Below are 12,846 nucleotides of genomic sequence, written 5' to 3' on the forward strand. Positions count from 1 at the left end.
ACTTGGCAGTATACTTTAAAGGAGTTATTATTTCATGGAGATATTAAGATGGGTATCTGGTAATACCCACGTACAATGCCTGTTCCCTGTGGTTATGCTATTTTAGGAGTACAAGAAAGTTTCCCACATCCGTGGAAGAAAAGATCCATAACTTGAAGAATCATAACTGTGGGTGGTTCACTAGAGGTTCCTCTTTGGTGGAGCCTGAAGTTGCACTGAAGGACATGCAGAAGGGTGGGAAAATACAAAATGCAATGCAGTGAAAATACAAAACGCAGTGCACTTCATGAGGACTGCTGCAGACTGAGTAAGACTCTTGAGAAGGCACCTGCAGAGTGAGTCTGAAAGAGGCCAGCCCCAGGCTTGTCCCGGCACCTGAGGGCTGCCTGTGCTCGTGTCACCAAGTGCTGGTGCTTTGCAGGTCCCAGCATAAGGGCTCAAAAGTCCGTATACCTTGCTGCGCCTGATTTTTTTTCCCCTGGGAGGAGGAAGTCGCCTGTCAGAGACTGATTTACCCATGGAAATGAGTAATTCATTCTTGGGTGAGGTTTTTTTGCATCATTTGCATGATTGCATCAGCCATGGTGCCCTGGTATGGTCTGGTCTGGTCTGGTGTAGAGCTCAGTCAGGAGAGGCATGGAGGTGAGCAGCATCCAGAGCAGAATGAGCCTGCCTAGGAATGTGCTTTGTGCTGGACATAATGTTTGTCCAGAACTACAAATGACAGCATTTAAATTACAGCATGCCAGCATCTTATAATGGACTTTACTTGGGTTGTTACTTTTCTGCTCTTACAAGAGCACAAATATCAAGAGCAATTTTTCATACACTTGTGTTTTATAACCAGTTGAAGTTGGTAAGTGGCTCTTAATTATGGCTATGGAGAGATACAATGTTAGTTTTTGAAATGTGAGAATGGTTTAATTGGTAGCCTTGAAAGGAAAAGCTCTGCATCTTCCAGGACAAATCAATCCACTGCACAAATATTTCAAAACTTTATAGAACTTTAAAGTTTCTATGCAGTATGTTTTGAGATTTACACAGTGATGCTTTCCTGAAGCAATACCCATTACTTTAATCTGTATGCTTAGTAAATGGTTGGTTTACCTTCCTGTGGGAATGGTAAGTTTGCACCATGTTAAACAATTTCATACCCCACTTCATGAATTGTCTGCTCAGCAGACCTTTGGTGTTTCATCACATGCTTTTTGACTCAGTATCAGTCTTTGGCTACAGTTGTCTCATAGTAGCTGTTAATTTGTCATTTTGTAAATTTGTACAATTTTTTTCAATGATTTCTGCACTGACTAAACATTGCTTAACAGCGCCTTGGCACTAGGTTTTAACCTTTCCTGTGTGCAGATCTCTTGACATGCCACCTGTTTATTATTATTTGGGACGCATCTAGAAGATAAGTTGAAAAATTAAGATTGTACCTTTAATATATAACAGAAAAGGGCTTGGAAGTTTTAAGGTTACAAAACTGGGTACATATCACAGACCTATTTTGCCTTAAACTCACAGACATTAAAGATACCCTTGTTGCTTTAGATTGCAATATCTTAGGAATGTAATCTTTTTACTACAATGCTGGCGTTCCTTTTTTCAGATATAGGGCTTGCTGAGACCATCATAGCTAAGCCTGCATGCAAAACTAACAGCATTAAACGCCTTTGTAAGTGCTGGGCTCTGATGGTTTCCTTCACAGTGATTTCTGTAAGGAAATTGAAAATTCATTTTCATGAGGACTGTGACATGGATGATGCATTTTTAAATTCTGTCATCAGCAGCAGATTTTGAAACATCTCTGTAGAAATTTCCTTTGCTGTGCAGTTTTATGTGTAAAGGCTATGTCAAGCTAAGAAATATGTGGAAAGGTGTGCAACAAGAATGCCTTTTCCTTGCTTTTTTTTTTTTTACTATATTGGTTTTCCAGTAAGGGCTAGAATAAGTTCAGTGTAAAAATAATTTAAGCATAAAGCAAATTAAAAAGCATCAGGCATCAAATCAAGAAGGCAGAGAGCAAGGAAAAGAAGTAGAACCAAAAGTGTCTTACTTTTTTCTCAGAAGATTTCATCAATTTTTTTTCCTACCTTTTACAGTGTGCAGCTGACCACATTCGCACAGGTTTTTCCTGCAGAATGAATAAGAAGGTGTAGTTGGGAAACATCTTTTGTGGCTTTTGGTAGTTTATAAATGATTAAAACATAAAGAAAGGCCCTAAAATACCTTCCCATGGAAGATTCAGTCCACTTAGGACTAGAAGCTGTAGCCTGCAGTGGTTACTGCTGTTGTAATGTGTGTGAAACACTTGAAGCTGCAGTGTGCTGTAGTGTGTCTCCTGCACGCCAGTAGGTGTTGCAGGCACTCACCACTAAGTCTTACAGGCTGCATCTCGTGTCAGCAGAGGGCTTGGGGAAAGGAAGCCACTGCATGGTTTTCAAAGCCTTCCACTGGTACCTGCACACAGTTTGAATGAGCTGCCCTTTTGAGAGATTTACTTGTCAAAAAGTCTGTCGAGGCCAAGGAAAAGAGCTGGCACCTCTGCAGGAGTACCTCTGTGAAGCAGCAGCTTTGCTGCTTCGTTGTCTAGTTCAGCTTTTCAGCTTGCTTGGGGATTGGGTGCTGCATGGGCTGTCAGCAGAGATGAACTGACTAGGTCACAAAAGAGGCAGTATTCTCCATTTGAATTTAATGTATGCGATTTTGGGAGACTACGAGGGCTCAGGAAGAAGAAGTTTTGCAGAATCCATGTCAGCTTTTGTAGTGTGCCTAGGTATGTATAAAAGGAGAAGCTTGCTTTGCACTGGGGTCTTTGAGACCCAAATGCCTTTTGGGATGTCTTATTTCAGGAGAGGGGGATTCAGAGGTGTGTTTTGTTCCTGTACCATTTGCTTACAACAGTTTACTTGGCCTCCCAGTTTAGCTTTTCTTCTTTTGCAATTCAGCATAAATATTTCATCTGTTTTTCTCCTTGCTAATGTGGAACTCTTGATTCAGTAATGCCTCAGCTTGGAGCAGTACACTGGTAATAACTCCTACACACTGGCCATGATTTCCCAGTCATGCCTAAAGAGATGTGATGGATTTGGACTGGTATTGGAATCTGGAGCATAACCACAATTTTACACTGTTTTCCTCAGAACGTCTTGCTACCTGCAACTGATCAGGATTGCAGCCTGGCTACCTGTACACATGTTTTTCTTGCCCATGAGAGCTACAGCCTGTAGACTTGTAATTATTAATCCACTGGTGTGGCTGATTAACTGAGTAATAATTTAGACCAAAGCTGTCACCTTTTTTTCAGCTATTTCAGCAGAAACTGCTACCAGAGCTGCCTCAGCATGTTGTGTGTGCATTGTCCCCACAGTGGAGATGAAAGTCTCATTTCCATCTCTTCAGTCATCTTCTGCTAGATCTACCTGACAAACAAAGCAAAAGCAGTAGTTTGTGTTTTCTGGAGAACAGGAGTGATTTTTGGAGAGCATGTTACTCCTTAAAATATGTTCTCCAATTTTCTTCACTTTATTTTAAAACTTAATGTAGTAGCCTTGTTAGCTGATAGGATGGCCAGAAATAATTAGGCAAACTCAAAGTGCCAGGGAAGTTTAGGCTGGTCATCAGGAAAAAAATTCTTCACAGAAAGGGTGATTGGGCATTGGAATGGGATGCCCACACAGGTGGTGGAGTCCCCATCCCTGGAGGTGTTTTAAGGAAGGACTGGATGTGGCACATAGTGCCATGGTCTAAATAAGGTGGTGTAAGGTTATAGGTTGGACTTGATGATCTCAAAGGTCTTTTCCAACCTAGTTAATTCTGTGATACTGTGAAAATGGAACCTAATTTTTTTTTTTTTTTTTTTGACAGTCCCTGGTTCTAGCTTACTGGTGCCTCATCTGATTTTTCTTCACAGACAATTATCTATGTTCCAATTGCAAAACCTTTTTCTGGACACCGTCAGAGAACATCTGAATAAATGCATGAACAGTTACCAATTGCATTTTCATGTAATGTGCCAGTCAGCCATTTTCCCAACCTGCTTTTAAATTCCACTCCAAGAAGACAGAGGCCGTGTCCTACTTGCACCCACGTGTGCTGTGCATCACCTCTAGTGACTGGTTGCTGCTTCCAGCTTTTAGGTGGAAAGGAAGTGCTTCCTGCTTTTCATCTGCCTTCGTAAGGCTGCATCAGCTTGTGGTGATGTCACACACAGGGACCGGTAATTTAATGAAGCACCACGTGTCTGAAGGAGGAGGACATCATGCATCCTTCAGTATGAAATATGTGGTGTTGGAAGTAATATTCTGTGGCATTTCAGAGCGGTCTATTTTCTTGGCTTTTTGAAGGGACTTTTTTCCATTGCTGTCAAGCTTGTCTTCTAGAATGCATTGCCCTACTTTAACAATCAAAAACAAACACCAGTCAACAAGACTACAAAAAAAATGCACGCCTGTTATAGGGGGTACAGGCTATTTAATTTGCACAATATTTGAAGAAAACTGCAAAGATGATTGCCTCAATTAAAGATTTTTTTTCTTCACTTTTCCAGTCAGTTATCCACTGATGGCTTCATTTTGTACTGATTTATTATTCTGGTATGTTATCAGCAGCAATGACTCAGACTCCTACAACTCAAGAACTATGACCAGCCCTAAATCTTACATTCACATACTAGGTAGTGCTGGTGGTAATATTTCATATTAATGATTGACTAACCTCTTCCTGGGCTAACTTTGATGCCTGATTTTAAAAAAACTTCCTGCATCCAGATTATAGGGCCTTTTTAAAACTTAATCCCTGCTCTGGATGAGGGCTTCCTGTATGATCTTGGTTTTCAGAAATCTGGGATGTTTGCTTCAGTAGCATTCAGGAAAGCTGCAAGCTTGATAGCAAGCATTAAATCCAGATGCCATTCTTTTTCTTAGTCTGCTGCACGTGGTGAGCTTTGAAAGAGGTTTTGGTGTGTATTGGGTTATACAAGGAAGTTTTTTCCTAAACCTGAACTTCCCATCACTGTGGATAGCCTCCGGTAGCAGTTCTTTGTCTAGATTATAGGCATTTGTGTAAAAGATTCTTTGTTGCCCTGGTAGAATTTCTCTGTGGGATACCTGTCGGTTATCTTCCCTGCATTTCAATTTGCTGGCAACTTGCAGAAATTATTAGCTGGGGTCTAGGTTTGCTGATGGCTCCTGCTGTTGTAACAAGTCCCCTGTCTTTATCTTGGAAGTGTTTCTGTGAATATAGGGAAGCCTTATTAAATGCTACCCTTCAAGAACTGGGTTAGAAATGAGGGAGACCCTATGCTGAACCACCAGCAGTGGTAGCACTGCTCAGGGTTCACAGTGCAGCTTCACTGGGCTGCTTTTGAAATCTCCACAGCTCTCTGCACATTGCACTTGGCACAATGAGCCAGCGTGGCCAGTGCTCCCTCTTGGTCCTCCTGCCTTATGTCACTGAGCTCAACTTAATCCATAATCAGCTCCTTTTAAATTAGTATCTCCAAGCTGTCTTGAAACCCGTATGTCTATTAGGATGTGATGTGTATATGGCAAATGCTTAATTTGATCCAGCTGAGCAGGGCGCATCCCCATGCTGCTCTGACTCTGTAGCTGTATACTTCAGTTGCTTCAAGTCTGCTTTTTTTTACTTACTTTTTTAACCTTAGGTCAAATTTACATGAATAACCCAGTGAATGCAGTCAGATTGTGGGTAGAAGATTACAAGCAGCTGCAGTGGTTTGAGTTTCTATGCTACCTATGACAGCTGAATTTTTTTCTCATGGAAAATACTGAGAAAAAAATCATCTGGGTATTAAATATGTCATTTGTGTAAACCAGCCTGATTTCACATAGGTCAGAGAACCCATTCTGCTGGCAGAAACTACCTGGACAGTACCTGGGCCATTACTACCTGGGTGTTATAATTTCATTCGAACTGCTGAAAGCAGAGGAAATGAAGTCTATGTGGGAAAGAAGCAAACACTTCCACAGACACTGGAAATTTTGAGAGGCTTATGCAAAGAAAAGGGGTAGTTCAGATAATGCCACAAAGTTTCTTATATTTTTGTTTGATATCTGTTAATTCCCCTTCTAGAATCACCAAGGTGGTGAAGTTGGTTTTATTTCATCACGTGTAATTAATGTAGTTTATTGAAGCAATGTTTTTGATGTTAACTGTTTGAAATCTATTTAATGACTTCTCAGACATAGCTACTTATATACCTGGCCTGTTGTGCTGTTTAGTTCTCTATTGGATTTTTATGTTTTAATAAGATTACTTTTTTTAAATCTTTCAAGCATTCCTAACATGGATGGCAAAGTAAGTAGATCAGGTTTGACAGAAACTTGTATTTTAAAGGTTGCACTTGACATACAATTAATTTGTGTTATAGTAACAATAGAAAATGCAGAGAATATGCTCGTGTTATTTTCCTTTATCTTAAAAAAATACTTCCCTAACCATTAGATATGATTCTGAATTTCTCACCACAGAGTTGTAGAAAATGTAACAAATGTGATTGAAAATTTTTGCAGATTAAACTGTTTCACAGTGTATTTTTTTCTGTTGTTCCATCTGAAAATGAAATCAAAGTAGAGAAGGTAATTGCCCGAGAATTGGAAACAAGCTCCACTGAAACAGGATCAGTAAAATCCCGAGTACTGCTTGCACCTAGATTTTGCTGTCAACCAGTGTAAGTGGGGATGAGTATGTATCTCTGGGGATTTCCAGTGCTTCTGACTGCACAGAAAAACAAAGGAAGAGTAAAATTGCCAAGTTGCAACTTTGTAAGGGGCCAATCTGAACCAAGACAGCTTGCAAAATTTATATTTTACATATTTTACTATACTTATACATTTCTTTATACATGTATAAAGAAATGATTGCATATTTATCTCTTGGTGAAATGTGGATGTAAGCTGAAATTTTGACAGATTTCCAGCACAACTGAGATCTTTAGCACAGGAAAATAGAGCAGGTTCTCTAGTACATTTGAGTAAGTTTAGGGAAGTGTCCTGCACTAAACATGCCACTTCCTTGCATGGCTCTAAAATGGCACTTAGGTATTTCGACTTTTTTGCTGTGCTTGCACTTACTATTCCTCCAAATTTCAAGTTTGTCCAAATTTCAACTTCAGCTTTAGTTTACTGAAGTAACTTGTCCCTGGTTCCAGACTTCCCACTAATTTAGTGACATGTAACCAGTCTGCTGTCAACTATAGAATAAGTACAATCATCCATAAAACCCCTTAAAAAAAAAAGTGTGCTAGACCAGCTATTTTCTGCTGTCAGCCCTTCAGACTGTGCCACTTCCCTCAGAGAAACTCTACAATGCTTTAACTAGATCATGTTCTCTATCATTCACCCTTACTCTTATTGCTAATTTGTGTGCCCATTATTTGTGGGAGATTTGGAAATAAAACTTAGGAGTTAAGAATTTAATATGATACACTGAGGAAGTACACAAATGTGAAAACTAGTTGGTTTTTCTCTGCATGATTATCTAAAACTTAATTGGGACACTAACAGTAGAATTGTATTTTTCTAGGGAAAAAAGGCCACATCAACTTGCTCACAGTAAAAGCTGTAGTAGGTTCTGTCAAGACATATTTGCAAAAATAGTTCATTTTCTTTTTACCTCAAATTTCTCTTTACATCTTCTCATGCTAAGGCTAGTCTGGATCCTAGGCCCAGAGGGAGAAATAGTCATGTTTTAAACATCAGAATTACAAAGATCTTAGCTTGGCCCAGATGTCTGTATTTTAAATGGAAAGGCTCTGATGCTGCCAAGCACACTTCAGCCAACCTTGCCAGTTTTCTGGGAACAGCTGTTCTCTCCTCCAGGCTACTGTCAATCTCTGATTTATTCAAATGTTGCCCTTGCAGGTTAAGACAAATAACAGTAACCAGGCTAAAAAATTAAATTGCTCTTTGTTGTTGATCCAAGCTTCTTTCAAGTTCTGTCTTGCTTAAGTGCCTGCTGTGACTACTGGTTCTGTGCTTTTTCCACTTCTGCCTTTTTCATTACTACTTCCAGCATCTTTGATGCACTGAGTTCTTGAACTTTTCCCCTCCTGGCCTTTTTTTCAGATTCTGCAAGGCATGTCTCAGGTGGTTTCAGCTTTGTACCAGGAGCTATGTTGGGCAGCAGTAGGCAATGTGCCTAGTGCTACAGGAATTCATACGGGCAGATGGTGCTGGTGTTCATCATTGGTTCTACAATGTGTGTGCTAAGTTCCCCCTTGCGAGAATCCACACAGAATTCCTCAGTACATACGAACTCACAGCTTTGGCTTGAACCTAAATTTCCAGAGTTAGCTCCTCTTTATCCCAGGTTTTTCGTAGCTAGAACTTTAGCTGAAGAAACCTAAGAAGCATTACAATCAACCATTCATGTTTTTAAGCCTAATCTTGATGTGATGGGGTTTGTGTTCTTTTCAAAGACTCATCGTCTATTTTCTTACAGAATAACCTGACATTTTTACAGGTCCGGATGACTCCTACTTTGTCTGGAAGAAGAATGGACAAAAGATGAAGGCGTGCATCACAGAGCAATCTCACATGCTGCTTGATGGCAGAGTGCATGTTCTCAGCTGGGTGAAAGATTCAGTATCAGAAAACACAGAATACAGATGTTCATTCATCTCAAAAGTTGGGAACACAACGTCGGAAGTGCTGATCACAGTGGAAGATAAAGGTACGGTTGTTCCAAATGCATGCTGTGTTTGGCCTGACCTTGATAAGAGTAAAGCTCTGTAATATTCACCCATAAAACATGTGCATATCTAAAGGTGGTAACTCTTGCCTGCAGCATGAGTATCCACTTCAATTACGAAAATGTTTTAGAGCCATAAAAACTCCTTCTACCCCTTCCCTCAAAGGGCTTATGTAAATTAGCAGTTATGATCTAGAAATTGAACCAAAACCTGCTAAACTAATTAACAAAAACTGAAAACCAAATGAGTAATAGAGAGCTACAAGTAAGTACTCAGCTGGAATTCTACAAGGTAATGTAGAAAAATTCTTTAATGCACACGGACTTAAGGCAGTCAGAAGGTAAAGAGAAACCCCCACTACCCTAGATTTTTGAAATTGCATGATTTGTAAACCATCTATGGTTGGGCAAGGTCAGTATTCTCAGCTCCATCGGGACACTAACTAGGCAGGTAGGCAGTTAAATAACTTCAGCAACTGCACGATTTTGGAGTATCCAGAATGCCTGCTGCAACTAGCTCTTGAGACCTTACCCAGGCCTGGAGAAGGTCTGAACAGTCTTTAAAAAGACAGCAGGAGCAATGGACATGACACAGCATGGATTTTCTTGGCAAAATGAAGGAAAAATTAACCAACTGGTTAATACTGAATGTGAGTCTGTCAAGGCTCAGTGCTGCTTTTTTCTATGACAGAGAAAAGCCATGGGAGTTATGCCATCACTCCAGTTACTTTGAAATCTGCATTGGAAGCAGAATTAAGAGCATCTCAGTGAAACCAACGTAAATGTAAAGCAGACAGAAGGGCTCTCACTGTGCTCTTAAAACGTACATACCACTATTGCTAGTGTCCCAAAGGATAAACAGAAAATATGTCACCATCAGTCTTACCTTCTGCAAAAAAAGCTGGCAAACAGAAATAGCACTAGAATTTTACCAAGATGCAGTAACATATCCCTTCTTTAATTATCACTGGGAGGAAGTATAAAGAACTCTTGAGTGAAATTACATGGCACCTACAGAGGGCTGAAGGATCAGACCCAGCCAGTATGGATTTAGGACGGACAGGTCCTTCTTAAATCAGGACCAACCTGATGCCCTTTTATGTGACCAGGTGACCTGCCTGGTGGACGAGGGGAAGGCTGTGGATGTTGTCTACCTGGTCTTGAGCAAAGCCTTTGTTTGACACTGTCGCCCACAGCATACTCCTGGAAAAGCTGGCAGCCCACGGCTTAGACAGGGGCTCTCTTTGCTGTGTTAAGAGCTGGCTGATGCCCAGGACCAGAGAGTGGTGGTGAACGGTGCTGCATCCAGCTGGCGGCCAGTCACCAGTGGTGTCCCTCAGGGGTCTGTACTGGGGCCAGTCCTATTTAATATCTTCATTGATAATCTGGATGAGGGGATTGAGTCTACCATCAGCAAATCTGCAGATGACACCAAGTTGGGGGGTGAGTGTCAATCTGGTGGAGGATAGGAGGGCTCTGCAGCAGGACCTGGACAGGCTTGATGGGCTGAATCCAGCAACGAGGTTCAACAAGACCAAGTGCTGGGTCCTGCTTTGGCCACAACAACCCCCTGCAGCGCTACAGGCTGGGGACAGAATGGCTGGACAGAGACCAGGCAGAAAGGGACCTGGAGGTACTGATTGACAGTGGATGAACACCAGCCAGCAGCGAGCCCAGGTGGCCAAGAAGGCCAATGTCATCCTGGCCTGTATCAGCAACAGGCCAGAAGGACCAGGGAAGTCATTCTTCCCCTGTACTCAGCACTGCTTAGGCCACACCTTGGGTACTGCATTCAGTTCTGGGTGCCCGCAGTTTGGGGAGATGATGGAGTGGGATGTTGAGGTGCTGGAGCGTGTCCAGAGAAGGGCAACAGAGCTGGTGAAGGGTCTGGAGCACAAGTCCTGTGAGGAGCAGCTGAGCGAGCTGGGGTTGCTTAGCCTGGAGGCTCAGGGCTGACCTTATCCCTCTCTACAACTGCCTGAAAGGAGGGTGCAGCCAGGTGGGGACCAGTCTCTTCTCCTAGGCCACCAGTGACAGGACAGGATGACACAGTCTAAAGCTGCCCCAGGGAAGGTTTCAATTGGACATTAGGAAGAACTTCTTCACAGAAAGGATGATAAAACATTGGAATTGGCTGCCCAGGGAAGTAGTGGAGCCACAGTCCCTGAAGGTGTTTAAGGAAAAACTGGACGCGGCACCGGGTGCCATGTCTGGTTGACAGTGTAGTGTTGGATCCTAGGTTGGATTTGATGATCTCAGAGATCTTTTCCAACCTGACTGATTCTGTGATTCTACGATTACTGAAAAATGGGGAATACTAGCTGGACACATCCATCAGGTCATTGGTTCATCATGTCAACTGGTCCTCTCCATCATGTCATTTTTCTCCCCAGGCTTGTTATGATCTAACTGAAGCATTCCTGTGCTTGTTACATGGGTTTGAACTACTAATTTGTAGGTCCTACCTTCTAGATCTTGAATCACAGATAAACAGCACTAAGCCTGTTTCCTCTGGAGGATATTAAGTTTGCTGCACAGGGTGAGAGAACAATTTCAACAGCACTTACTGCCAAATGAGATGATGGTTCCTTCTAGCTCTCCTTCCTGCAGGACAGGCAGTCCTGCAACTGATCAGGTACTGACTTCTACCATTATATCGTTATGTAATCATCCCATGTACAATTCTCAGATAGTGATGGCCAGGATGCATGGACCAAAGAATTTGATACCTGGAGAAGTGCCATCAGTGAACATGACAAGATGATGCAAAACTGGAGGAAAACATGGGTAAGACTTTTATAAACTGCCTCTTGCACTTCTGCAACTGCCTGTACTTACTAACAAAATGATCAATGTTCCTGTACAAGTCATGGTTCATGACCGTCTCAGCAGTGAAGTCTATTTTATCTGTGACATTCATCGCAGTTACGTCAGCTTGTTCCTTCAGTCCACTAACCAAGTGCTCATCAGTCAGTAGTTCTCTTCCTGCCCAAAAGAGTAAGTCTGTGTATAATGAATAGAGTAGATCAATTTCATCACATCTGTAGACTAACTGGATTGCAGAGACTACTGGACTCCAGAAATGGTACTGTCCATAAAGGCTGACCATTTTTTACAAAAAAGGTCCATACCCATCTATTAGTATTTTTCTTCAACAGTTAGAACAAAGATTAATTTTGAAAACCTTAGATATGACATGCTTGCTGCCTGTGGAACAGTTAGGATAGGCAACCTTTAAGCCCCATTTTCATTTTTAGAGTGGTATTAATAGATCATTCTGAATTTTTTCTTCAGGAGACCTGCAACAAGAGAAACAGCCTCTAAGGGACAAAGGAATGAACAGGCTAGAAGGAGAAATGTATGCAAGTTAAGAATACCTGGTACTCTTAGTGTTATTGCATTTGGAGAAGTCTTTGCAAGTATTAGAGTTGGCTTTAAAACTGATATTCAGAATCACCTCAAGCATGAAGTGGAAGGGGATTTTCTTACTGCACCGAAGAATAACTAAGTTACACGCTACAGGAAAAGCCATCCATCCCACGCTGCAACTATCTCTGGTTTTCTGATGTCAGCTATTTCAGCTTAATAAAGAACAAAAGTAGTCTCAGTAAAACTTGTGCTGTTCAAAGAACATAGCCTGTCTTCTGTTTTGAGTTCATAAAGCCAACCAGGTAATTTTGGGCTTGAGGATCTTGGCATATGATTTAGAAATTAGGATGTGGGTCACATTTATGTAAAGACATTTCAACTTGTACACTTATTTTTCTTTTACTATGTTTACCCTTATGTTGCCAGTGTTTTGAAGAGCATTCCTTTCTAGTGTCATCAAGTTCATTTGTTCAAACACATTTCCTTTGGTGATTGTGCTGGATTTGGCTGGGGTAGAGTTAATCTTCTTCACAGTGGCTGGTAGGAGGCTATTCTGCATTTGTGCTAATGCAGGGTTGATAATACAGAGATGTTGTTGCTGAGCAGGGCTTACACAGAGCCAGGGCCTTTTCTGCGTTTTGCACTGCCACAATGGCGAGGAAGTTGGGGGGTGCATGGGAGGTTGGGAGGAGACACAGCCAGGACAGGTACCCCAAACTGACCAAAGGGATATTCCAGACTGTATGGCATCCGTGCTCAGGATAC

At 41.6% G+C, this 12,846-nt stretch overlaps 1 protein-coding gene across 8 annotated transcripts in view; it reads left to right on the forward strand.

Annotated features, from left to right (window-relative positions):
• The window catches only part of SEMA4D (semaphorin 4D), a 100,651-nt gene extending 88,114 nt beyond the window's left edge, over positions 1-12,537 (forward strand). For 3 of the 8 annotated variants that reach the window (XM_032096523.1, XM_032096526.1, XM_032096524.1), the window contains 3 exons: positions 8,485-8,694; positions 11,402-11,499; positions 12,007-12,537. In XM_032096523.1, the coding sequence (XP_031952414.1) occupies positions 8,485-8,694; positions 11,402-11,499; positions 12,007-12,036 (338 nt within the window). In that variant the 3' untranslated portion in view covers positions 12,037-12,537. Of the gene's footprint in view, positions 1-3,867; positions 4,281-6,296; positions 6,319-8,484; positions 8,695-11,401; positions 11,500-12,006 lie in introns of those variants that run through there. The other 5 variants (XM_032096525.1, XM_032096529.1, XM_032096527.1 and 2 more) reach the window with 4 other exon arrangements.
• The last annotated feature ends 309 nt before the right edge of the window (positions 12,538-12,846 follow it).

This window comes from Corvus moneduloides, chromosome Z (genome assembly GCF_009650955.1).
Source record: "Corvus moneduloides isolate bCorMon1 chromosome Z, bCorMon1.pri, whole genome shotgun sequence".
NCBI lineage: Eukaryota > Metazoa > Chordata > Aves > Passeriformes > Corvidae > Corvus > Corvus moneduloides.